This window comes from Oncorhynchus kisutch, linkage group LG5 (genome assembly GCF_002021735.2).
Source record: "Oncorhynchus kisutch isolate 150728-3 linkage group LG5, Okis_V2, whole genome shotgun sequence".
Lineage (NCBI taxonomy): Eukaryota > Metazoa > Chordata > Actinopteri > Salmoniformes > Salmonidae > Oncorhynchus > Oncorhynchus kisutch.
Genome location: NC_034178.2, coordinates 75,522,265 through 75,535,242, shown reverse-complemented (window position 1 = coordinate 75,535,242; position 12,978 = coordinate 75,522,265). Strand labels below are relative to the sequence as shown.

The 12,978-nt window shown below is 42.6% G+C and overlaps 1 protein-coding gene across 6 annotated transcripts in view; it reads left to right on the top strand.

The window, feature by feature from the left end:
- Nucleotides 1-12,978, top strand: part of pxk (PX domain containing serine/threonine kinase) — a 62,817-nt gene that overhangs the window by 3,358 nt on the left and 46,481 nt on the right. For all 6 annotated transcript variants that reach the window (XR_004210119.1, XM_031825826.1, XM_031825829.1 and 3 more), the window contains 4 exons: nt 2,701-2,751; nt 2,989-3,036; nt 3,746-3,932; nt 9,289-9,366. Coding sequence is in view for 5 of the 6 variants with exons in the window: in XM_031825826.1 (XP_031681686.1) it covers nt 2,701-2,751; nt 2,989-3,036; nt 3,746-3,932; nt 9,289-9,366 (364 nt within the window). In the remaining variant the exon portion in view is untranslated. The remainder of the gene's footprint in view (nt 1-2,700; nt 2,752-2,988; nt 3,037-3,745; nt 3,933-9,288; nt 9,367-12,978) is intronic.

The following is a 12,978-nucleotide window of genomic DNA, read 5'->3' as shown; positions in this document are numbered from 1 at the left end:
TAATTTAGTGAAGGACTGACTAGATCAAGCTTTTAGTGAAGGACTGACTAGATCAAGCTTTTAGTGAAGGACTGACTAGATCAAGCTTTTAGTGAAGGACTGACTAGATCAAGCTTTTAGTGAAGGACTGACTAGATCAAGCTTTTAGTGAAGGACTGACTAGATCAAGCTTGTGACTCTAAACTTTATGGATGAAATTGCTGTTTGTTTTGGTTGTGTTTTAGATTATTTTGTGCATAATATAAATTAATGGTAAATTATCTATTGTGTCATTTTTGGATTCACTTTTATTGTTAATGAGAATAGAATATGTTTCGTAACATTTCTACATTAATGTGGATGCTACCGTGGTTACGGCTAATCCTGAATGACGTGTGAATAATGATGCTTCAGAAAGTTAGAGAGACACAAATATCATACTTCCCCAACAATGCTAACCTCCCCTGTTATTGTAATGGTGAGAGGTTAGCATGTCTTGGGGGTATGATATTAAATGCTAACCTCTCCTGTTATTGTAATGGTTAGAGGTTAGCATGTCTTGGGGTTATGATATAAAATGCTAACCTCCACTGTTATTGTAATGGTGAGAGGTTAGCATGTCTTGGGGTTATGATATTAAATGCTAACCTCCCCTGTTATTGTAATGGTGAGAGGTTAGCATCTCTTGGGGGTATGATATTAAATGCTAACCTCCCCTGTTATTGTAATGGTGAGAGGTTAGCATCTCTTGGGGGTATGATATAAAATGCTAACCTCTCCTGTTATTGTAATGGTGAGAGGTTAGCATGTCTTGGGGGTATGATATAAAATGCTAACCTCCAGTTATTGTAATGGTTAGAGGTTAGCATGTCTTGGGGGTGTGAGATTTGAGCTGGCGTACAGAGCCAAAACAACAACTCGTGTGTCACTGTCCCAGTACTGTTGGAGCTCTGTGTATATATGTATATACAGTTGAAGTCGGAAGTTTACATACACTTAGGTTGGAGTCATTAAAACTAGTTTTTCAACCACTCCACAAATGTCTTGTTAACAAACTATAGTTTTGGCAAGTTGGTTAGGACATCTACTTTGTGCAATGACACAATTTTTCCAACAATTGTTTACAGTCAGATTAGTTCCCTTATAATTCACTGTCACAATTCCAGTGGGTCAGGAGTTTAGATACACTTGACTGGGCCTTTAAACAGCTTGGAAAATTCAAGAAAATGATGACATGGCTTCAGAAGCTTCTGATAGGCTAATTGACATCATTTGAGTCAATTGGAGTTGTACCTGTGGATGTATTTCAAGGCCTACCTTCAAACTCAGTTCCTCTTTGCTTGGAATCATGGGAAAATCAAAAGAAATCCGCCAAGACCTCAGAAAATAAATTGCAGACCTCCACAAGTCTGATTCATCCTTGGGAGCAATTTCCAAACACCTGAAGGTACCACTTTCATCTGTACAAACAATAGTATGCAAGTATAAACACAATGGGACCACGCAGCCGTCATACCGCTCAGGAAGGAGCTCTGACATTTCTCTCTCCTAGAGATGAACGTACTTTGGTGCGAAAAGTGCAAATCAATCCTAGAACAACCGCAACGGACCTTGTGAAGATGCTGAAGGAAACCGGTACAAAGTATCTATATCCACAGTAAAGCGAGTCCTATATCGACAACCTGAAAGGCCACTCAGCAAGGAAGAAGCCACTGTTCCAAAACCGCCATAAAATAGCCAGACTACGGTTTACAACTGCACATACCTTTTGGAGAAATGTCCTTTGGTCTGATGAAACAAAAATAGAACTGTTTGGCCATAATCACCATCGTTATGTTTGGAGGATAAAGGGGGAGGCTTGCAAGCCGAAGAACACCATCCCAACCGTGAAGCACTGGTGTGGCAGCGTCATGTTGTGGGGGTGCTTTGCTGCAGAAGGGACTGGTGCACTTTACAAAATAGATGGCTTCATGAGAAAGGAAAATTCTGTGGATATATTGAATCAACATCTCAAGACATCAGTCAGGAAGTTAAAGCTTGGTCACAAATGGGTCTTCCAAATGGACAATGACCCCAAGCATACTTCCAAAGTTCTGGCAAAATGGCTCAAAGACAACAAAGTCAAAGTATTGGCGTGGCCATCCCAAAGCCCTGACCTCAGTCCTATAGAAATGTTGTGGGCAGAACTGAAAAAGCGTGTGCGAGCAAGGAGGCCTACAAACCTGACTCAGTTACACCAGCTTTGTCAAGAGAGAAAGGCCAAAATTCACCCAACTTATTGTGGGAAGCTTGTGGAAGGCTACCCAAAACATTTGACTCAAGTTTAACCATTTTAAAGGCAATGCTACCAAATACTAAATGAGTGTATGTAAACCTCTGACCCACTTGCAATGTGATGAAAGAAATAAAAACTGAAATTATTCTCTCTACTATTATTCTGACATTTCACATTCTTAAAATAAAGTGGTGATCCTAACTGATCTAAGACAGAGAATTTTTACTAGGCTTAAATGTCAGGAATAGTGAAAAAATGAGTTGAAATGTATTTGGCAAAAATGTATGTATACTTCTGATATATATATATATATATATATATATATATATATATATATATATATATATATATATATATATAATCTAGGCTCTACATATGAGATGACTAGCTTTGATAAGTCATATCACAAATAATCATTTCCTGTTCCTTTTTCATTTCCTGTCCAGGAATACATCGTCCGAGTACAAAGGGGCGTGTGTACAGAAAACAGTTGGCAGGTAAATAAGAATCGATAAAAAAAATTTGGTTTGTTTTTTTGCCTACTTTAAACTTCAACCTTACCTCAAACTATCTGCCTCAATTAGACTTTTTGTTCTTCAACATAACATATTTTCATGTTGTACTGTAAATAAGATTAGAAATCTATTTTCACCTTTTTTTTTTTTTTTACTGAGCTCTCTCAACCTGGTTGTTTTTTTTCTTCCCACAATTCAACCTGTTTCTTATTGTTGCAGGTCATAAAGCGATACAGCGACTTTGATATGCTGAATAGCAGTTTGTTGGTAAGTGCGGCTTGACTTCCACCGGTACAAAGAGGTCACAAGTGCCTTATCCCACACCACATCTGTTTGGGTCCCAAATGGCACCCTATTCCCTACATAGCTCACTACTTTGGACCAGCACCCTATTCCCTACATAGCTCACTACTTTGGACCAGCACCCTATTCCCTACATAGCTCACTACTTTGGACCAGCACCCTATTCCCTACATAGCTCACTACTTTGGACCAGCACCCTATTCCCTACATAGCTCACTACTTTGGACCAGCACCCTATTCCCTACATAGCTCACTACTTTGGACCAGCACCCTATGGGAATGGGGTGCCATTTGGGAAGCAAACTTTGTGTTTTTATGAAGGCGATGTGTTCATACTGAGTATTCTTTGTTGGTCATTACACATTTTTGAGAAGCTGTCGTTAAAAGGAAGCTGAGGTTTCTGCTGAGGTTTTACCAGCTCATTTCCTGACCATTATCCATTCTGTGAACCCTACATTCCTATGTGTCAACTCGTTCTTTCTCTCTTTATCTCTTTATCTATATCATTCTCTCTCTCTCTCTCGCTCTCATTCTCTCTCTCTCGCTCTCATTCTCTCGCTCTCATTCTCTCTCTCTCCTCCACATTCTCTCTCCACCTCATTCTTTCTCTCCCACTCATTCTTTCTCTCCCTTTTGCTACCCCCCCATCCCTCTATCCAACCTCATCCCCCAGGTCTCTGGCGTCAGCCTGCCTCTACCACCTAAGAAGTTGCTAGGTAACATGGACAGGGAGTTCATAGCAGAGAGACAGAGAGGACTACAGGTCTACCTAGACTTTATTACTCAGCATCACATCCTAGCCACCTGCCAACTGGTCAAGAAGTTCCTCGACACCAACAACTACTCTGCCAACTACACAGGTGTGTGAACTCTTAGGGTTGTCTAACATGGGTGTGATACAGGGTTTGGGGGGTGTGTCTAGCATGGGTGTGATACAGGGTTTGGTGGGCGTGTCTAGCATGGGTGTGATGCAGGGTTTGGTGGGCGTGTCTAGCATGGGTGTGATGCAGGGTTTGGTGGGCGTGTCTAGCATGGGTTTGGTGGGCGTGTCTAGCATGGGTTTGGTGGGCGTGTCTAGCATGGGTTTGGTGGGCGTGTCTAGCATGGGTGTGATGCAGGGTTTGGTGGGCGTGTCTAGCATGGGTGTGATGCAGGGTTTGGTGGGCGTGTCTAGCATGGGTGTGATGCAGGGTGTGGTGGGCGTGTCTAGCATGGGTGTGATGCAGGGTGTGGTGGGCGTGTCTAGCCTGGGTGTGATGCAGGGTGTGGTGGGCGTGTCTAGCCTGGGTGTGATGCAGGGTGTGGTGGGCGTGTCTAGCCTGGGTGTGATGCAGGGTGTGGTGGGCGTGTCTAGCCTGGGTGTGATGCAGGGTGTGGTGGGTGTGTCTAGCCTGGGTGTGATGCAGGGTGTGGTGGGCGTGTCTAGCCTGGGTGTGATGCAGGGTGTGGTGGGCGTGTCTAGCCTGGGTGTGATGCAGGGTGTGGTGGGCGTGTCTAGCCTGGGTGTGATGCAGGGTGTGGTGGGCGTGTCTAGCCTGGGTGTGATGCAGGGTGTGGTGGGCGTGTCTAGCCTGGGTGTGATGCAGGGTGTGGTGGGCGTGTCTAGCCTGGGTGTGATGCAGGGTGTGGTGGGTGTGTCTAGCCTGGGTGTGATGCAGGGTGTGGTGGGCGTGTCTAGCATGGGTGTGAAAATGTGGTGTTGGACATAAGCATTTTAATTTACCAGACATTTGAGAAATGTACCAGACCCATATCCACTGGGTGCGTAACCTGATTAGGGCGTCCACCTACGTTGATCAGAAGAACAGAAATCACATTTTAGAATACGGTAATTCATATTAATAGTATCCGCAAAACACCAGTCTCAACGTCAACAGTGAAGAGGCGACTCCAGGATGCTGGCCTTCTAGGCAGAGTTGCAAAGAAAAGCCATATCTCAGACTGGCCAATGAAAATTAAAAAGATTAAGATGGTCAAAAGAACACAGACACTGGACAGAGGAACTCTGCCTAGAAGGCCAGCATCCCGGAGTTGCCTCTTCACTGTTGACGTTGAGACTGGTTTTTTGCGGGTATTATTTAATGAAGCTGCCAGTTGAGGGCTTGTGAGGCGTCTGTTTCTTAAACTAGACACTTTAATGTACTTGTCCTCTTGCTCAGTTGTGCACCGGGGCCTCCCACTCTTTCTATTCTGGTTAGGGCCAGTTTGCGCTGTTCTGTGAAGGGAGTAGTACACAGCATTGTACGAGATTTTCAGTTTCTTGACAATTTCTCACATGGAATAGCCTTCATTTCTCAGAACAAGAACAGACTGATGAGTTTCAGAAGAAAGGTCTTTGTTTCTGGCCATTTTGAGCCTGTAATCGAACCCACAAATGCTGATGCTCCAGATACTCAACTAGTCTAAAGAAGGCCTGTTTTATTGCTTCTTTAATTAGAACAACAGTTTTCAGCTGTGCTAACATAACAAAACGGTTTTCTAATGATCAATTAGCCTTTGTACCGTGTTAAACTTGGATTAGCTAACACAGGAGTTCTAAAACTTTTTCAGCCTGGGACCCAAATGAGAAATTCTGTTTTCCTGGGACCCAAACTGAGGAAAATATGCAACTATACATATCTGTACATTTCATTGCCTGTATACCTAAAACAAATGCAATATAGACAAAAACAAATAACAATGAAATTTAAATATCTATTAATGTTTATTTCCCACCATTAAAAACACTCTTACATATCTGTTTAGGTTGGAACTGTTGCTGTTAAAATACAATACATACTTTTCATTCTGAACTGGAATTAACAGATTGATCACATCACACAGATGAATAACAGAACACACACAGGCTTTTTGATATTTCAACCCTAAGTAACAGTACAGATGAAATGATCAGGCCTATTGTACATCTTACTGTAGAAATTATTGTTAAAATAAAGTCTAGGTTGGAACTGTTGCTGTTAAAATATAATACATATATCTTTTTTTATTCTGAACTGGAATAAAAACGGATTGATCACATCACACAGATGTAAACCAGATGTAAACCAGATGTAAACCAGATGTAAACCAGATGTAAACCAGAAAACACACACCCACAGTCCTAATGAGAGCATGTCTATTCTGGGCTCCGTTTTTGACAGTGTAACACTGAGGTTATGCTCAGCCTTGAGTCTGTTTCTGACAGTGTAACACTGAGGTTATGCTCAGCCTTGAGTCTGTTTCTGACAGTGTAACACTGAGGTTATGCTCAGCCTTGAGTCTGTTTCTGACAGTGTAACACTGAGGTTATGCTCAGCCTTGAGTCTGTTTCTGACAGTGTAACACTGAGGTTATGCTCAGCCTTGAGTCTGTTTCTGACAGTGTAACACTGAGGTTATGCTCAGCCTTGAGTCTGTTTCTGACAGGGTAACACTGAGGTTATGCTCAGCCTTGAGTCTGTTTCTGACAGTGTAACACTGAGGTTATGCTCAGCCTTGAGTCTGTTTCTGACAGTGTAACACTGAGGTTATGCTCAGCCTTGAGTCTGTTTCTGACAGGGTAACACTGAGGTTATGCTCAGCCTTGAGTCTGTTTCTGTACTTGTTTAAAAGTATGTCAGAGTTGAGAACAGAGTGGTGCCAAACTGGACCAGAACATCTACTGCTTTCTCAGTCAGGCAGGAGACTACTTCCTGTTGTAGATGGAACAAGCTTACCCTAGTAAAACTGACTATCCTACCGATCCTCGACTTCGGCGATGCCATCTACAAAATGGCTTCCAACACTCTACTCAGCAAACTGGATGCAGTCTATCACAGTGCCATCCGTTTTGTCACTAAAGCACCTTATACCACCCACCACTGCGACTTGTATGCTCTAGTCGGCTGGCCCTCGCTACATATTCGTCGCCAGACCCACTGGCTCCAGGTCATCTACAAGTCCATGCTAGGTAAAGCTCCGCCTTATCTCAGCTCACTGGCCACGATGGCAACACCCATCCGTAGCACGCGCTCCAGCAGGTGTATCTCACTGATCATCCCTAAAGCCAACACCTCATTTGGCCGCCTTTCGTTCCAGTACTCTGCTGCCTGTGACTGGAACGAATTGCAAAAATTGCTGAAGTTGGGGACTTATCTCCCTCACCAACTTCAAACATCAGCTATCTGAGCAGCTAACCGATCGCTGCAGCTGTACATAGTCTATTGGTAAATAGCCCACCCATTTTCACCTACCTCATCCCCATACTGTTTTTATTTATTTACTTTTCTGCTCTTTTGCACACCAATATCTCTACCTGTACATGTCCATCTGATCATTTATCACTCCAGTGTTAATCTGCAAAATTGTAATTATTCGCCTACCTCCTCATGCCTTTTGCACACATTGTATATAAACTCCCCCTTTGTTTTCTACTGTGTTATTGACTTGTTAATTGTTTACTCCATGTGTAACTCTGTGTTGTCTGCTCACACTCCTATGCTTTATCTTGGCCAGGTCGCAGTTGTAAATGAGAACTTGTTCTCAACTAGCCTACCTGGTTAAATAAAGGTGTTCTCAACTAGCCTACCTGGTTAAATAAAGGTGTTCTCAACTAGCCTACCTGGTTAAATAAAGGTGTTCTCAACTAGCCTACCTGGTTAAGTAAAGGTTAAATAAAAAAAAATAAAAAAAACAGAACTGTGTGAGTGGGTTTTCAGTCAGGCAGGAGACCACTTCCTGTTGTAGATGGAACAACCCAGAACTGTGTGAGTGGGTTTTCAGTCAGGCAGGAGACCACTTCCTGTTGTAGATGGAACAACCCAGAACTGTGTGAGTGGGTTTTCAGTCAGGCAGGAGACCACTTCCTGTTGTAGATGGAACAACACAGAACTGTGTGAGTGGGTTTTCAGTCAGGCAGGAGACCACTTCCTGTTGTAGATGGAACAACACAGAACTGTGAGAGTGGGTTTACCTCAAAAAAAGCATCTTGCTTCAATCAGTTTATTCCAGCTAAGAATAACTATTATTATTGTATTTTAACAGCAACAGTTCCAACCTAGACTAGTTTTCAACAATAATTTCTACAGTAAGATGTACAGTAGGCCTGATCATGTTTCATCTGTACTGCTACTATGGTTACACTATCAGTAGCTGGCTTGCTTTGGCTAACGTTAGCTATTAGCTGTGTACAAGGCCATGGGATTGTTTAAGAGAAACTCACATCTACTATGAGAGTTAGTTAGTAATCCCTTATTTCTGCTTATCATCACCTGTTATAAAATGACGACAATTCCTTGATAGCTGACTGACTTTTCCACTGTCGAAGCCCTGTTTCCTGAAGCATTCTGCCCTGTTCTGAAAGAACTTCCTGGGTTTACCGTCATGCTGTGGATGTTTGATCAGGACGTGTCGTTTTATTACATTTGTTCGTTATGAGAGACTCATTACTAAGCACAAAACACATTGTGGGCGCTCCTCGTTAAAAGTTTGCTTGAAGGAGAGAGAAACTAATCGCTGAGTATTCGTTTCAAAACAATTGAGCTCAGTAAGAAATTGTGGCTAGCATGAGTCCATTTGATGACAGCGGTGAGTGATGGCGAGTGGGAGTGACAAGTCAGTGGCGGACAGCACATCATCTACTGTTGAACGACGGCGCTGCATCGTGTGTAGTGGAGTGAGCTTCAAGAAAAAACGACCTGGTTAACCGCTGAGCACACGGGCATCTCCCATTCACACAGCTGCCAAACTGAGCAGAGAGCTGCTTGAGCAGACGGCGCACTGAACAGAGATTGCAGATGCACTTGGCCAAATCAATTCCAGTAATTCATTAAATAATTATACATTTACACTAACACGTCGCGACCCACTATCAACAGGTCAGAGACCCGTACTTTAAGAGAGGCTGAGCTAACACAACGTGCCATTGCAACACAGGCGTGATGGTTGCTGATGATGGTTGCTCTGTACACCAATGTAGATATTCCATTAAAAAATCTGCCGTTTCCAGCTACAATAGTCATTTACAACATTAACATTGTCTACACTTTATTTCTGATCAATTTGATGTTATTTTAAATGGCCCAAAAAAAAATGTTTTGCTTTTCTTTCAAAAACATTTGCTTTTCTTTCAAAAACATGGACATTTCTAAGTGACCCCAAACTTTTGAAGGGTAGTGGTATATTTTGCGTTGATAAATTGGGTAATTGTTGTTCATATGGAAGGTTGTCACACTGACCCTCATCTCCTCCTCCTCGACAGAAATCGCCTTACAGCAGGTATCCATGTTCTTCAGGTCGGATCCTAAGTGGGAAGTGGTGGAGCCTCTGAAAGACATTGGTAAGTTGTAAGGATTTTATTTTATTTGATCTTTTATTTAACTAGGCAAGTCAGTTAAGAACATTATTCTTATTTACAATGACAGATAACCAAAATGAAAAAAGGCCTCCTGAGGAGACGGGGACTTGCATGCAAATTTAAATATAGGACAAAACACACATCACAACGAGAGACACTACATAAAGAGACCTAAGACAACACAGCATGGTAGCGACCCCACATGACGACATGGTAGCGACACCACATGACGACATGGTAGCGACACCACATGGTAGCGACACCACATGACGGCATGGTAGCGACACCACATGGTAGCGACACCACATGACGGCATGGTAGCGACACCACATGACGGCATGGTAGCGACACCACATGGTAGCGACACCACATGACGGCATGGTAGCGACACCACATGACGGCATGGTAGCGACACCACATGACGGCATGGTAGCGACACCACATGACGGCATGGTAGCGACACCACATGACGGCATGGTAGCGACACCACATGACGGCATGGTAGCGACACCACATGACGGCATGGTAGCGACACCACATGACGGCATGGTAGCGACACCACATGACGGCATGGTAGCGACACCACATGACGGCATGGTAGCGACACCACATGACGGCATGGTAGCGACACCACATGACGGCATGGTAGCGACACCACATGACGGCATGGTAGCGACACCACATGACGGCATGGTAGCGACACCACATGACGGCATGGTAGCGACGACATGGTAGCGACACCACATGGTGGCGGCGGCATGGTAGCGACACCACATGGTGGCGGCGGCATGGTAGCGACACCACATGGTGGCGGCGGCATGGTAGCGACACCACATGGTGGCGGCGGCATGGTAGCGACACCACATGGTAGCGACACCACATGACGGCATGGTAGCGACACCACATGGTAGCGACACCACATGACGGCATGGTAGCGACACCACATGACGGCATGGTAGCGACACCACATGACGGCATGGTAGCGACACCACATGACGGCATGGTAGCGACACCACATGACGGCATGGTAGCGACACCACATGACGGCATGGTAGCGACACCACATGGCGACGACATGGTAGCGACACCACATGGTGGCGGCATGGTAGCGACACCACATGGTAGCGACACCACATGACGACATGGTAGCGACACCACATGACGACATGGTAGCGACACCACATGGTACAAAACATTATTGGGCACAAAAAACAGCACAAAGGTCAAGAAGGTAGAGACAACAATATATCACACAAAGCAGCCACAACTGTCAGTAAGAGTGTCCATGATTGAGTCTTTGAATGAAGAGATGGAGATTAAACTGTCCAGTTTGAGTGTTTGTTGCAGCTCGTTTCAGTCGCTAGCTGAAGCGAACTGAAAAGAGGAGCGACCCAGGGATGTGTGTGCTTTGGGGATCTTTAACAGAATGTGACTGGCAGAACGGGTGGAGGATGAGGGCTGCAGTAGATATCTCAGATAGGTGCGAGTGAGGCCGAAGAGGGTTTTATAATGCTATGCCATGTTATTACAGCCTGATTATAATGCTATGTCATGTTATTACAGCCTGATTATAATGCCATGCCATGTTATTACAGCCTGATTATAATGCCATGCCATGTTATTACAGCCTGATTATAATGCTATGCCATGTTATTACAGCCTGATTATAATGCTATGTTATTACAGCCTGATTATAATGCCATGTTATTACAGCCTGATTATAATGCCATGTTATTACAGCCTGATTATAATGCTATGTTATTACAGCCTGATTATAATGCCATGTTATTACAGCCTGATTATAATGCCATGTTATTACAGCCTGATTATAATGCCGTGTTATTACAGCCTGATTATAATGCCATGTTATTGCAGCCTGATTATAATGCCATGCCATGTTATTGCAGCCTGATTATAATGCCATGCCATGTTATTACAGCCTGATTATAATGCCATGTTATTACAGCCTGATTATCATGCCATGTTATTACAGCCTGATTATAATGCCATGCCATGTTATTACAGCCTGATTATAATGCCATGCCATGTTATTACAGCCTGATTATAATGCTATGCCATGTTATTACAGCCTGATTATAATGCTATGTTATTACAGCCTGATTATAATGCCATGTTATTACAGCCTGATTATAATGCTATGTTATTACAGCCTGATTATAATGCCATGTTATTACAGCCTGATTATAATGCCATGTTATTACAGCCTGATTATAATGCCGTGTTATTACAGCCTGATTATAATGCCATGTTATTGCAGCCTGATTATAATGCCATGCCATGTTATTGCAGCCTGATTATAATGCCATGCTATGCCATGTTATTACAGCCTGATTATAATGTCATGTTATTATAGCCTGATTATAATGCTATGCCATGTTATTACAGCCTGATTATAATGCTATGTTATTACAGCCTGATTATAATGCCATGTTATTACAGCCTGATTATAATGCCATGTTATTGCAGCCTGATTATAATGCCATGCCATGTTATTGCAGCCTGATTATAATGCCATGCCATGTTATTACAGCCTGATTATAATGCCATGTTATTACAGCCTGATTATAATGCTATGTCATGTTATTACAGCCTGATTATAATGCCATGCCATGTTATTACAGCCTGATTATAATGCCATGCCATGTTATTACAGCCTGATTATAATGCTATGTTATTACAGCCTGATTATAATGCCATGTTATTACAGCCTGATTATAATGCCATGTTATTACAGCCTGATTATAATGCCATGTTATTACAGCCTGATTATAATGCCATGTTATTACAGCCTGATTATAATGCCATGTTATTACAGCCTGATTATAATGCCATGTTATTACAGCCTGATTATAATGCCATGTTATTACAGCCTGATTATAATGCCATGTTATTGCAGCCTGATTATAATGCCATGTTATTGCAGCCTGATTATAATGCCATGCCATGTTATTGCAGCCTGATTATAATGCCATGCCATGTTATTGCAGCCTGATTATAATGCCATGCCATGTTATTACAGCCTGATTATAATGCCATGTTATTACAGCCTGATTATAATGCTATGCCATGTTATTACAGCCTGATTATAATGTCATGTTATTATAGCCTGATTATAATGCTATGCCATGTTATTACAGCCTGATTATAATGCCATGTTATTACAGCCTGATTATAATGCCATGTTATTGCAGCCTGATTATAATGCCATGCCATGTTATTGCAGCCTGATTATAATGCCATGCCATGTTATTACAGCCTGATTATAATGTCATGTTATTACAGCCTGATTATAATGCTATGTCATGTTATTAAAATCAAATCAAATCAAATCAAATTTATTTGTCACATACACATGGTTAGCAGATGTTAATGCGAGTGTAGCGAAATGCTTGTGCTTCTAGTTCCGACAATGCAGTAATAACGAACAAGTGATCTAACTAACAATTCCAAAAAAAACTACTGTCTTATACACAGTGTAAGGGGATAAAGAATATGTACATAAAGATATATGAATGAGTGATGGTACAGAGCAGCATAGGCAAGATACAGTAGATGATATCGAGTACAGTATAT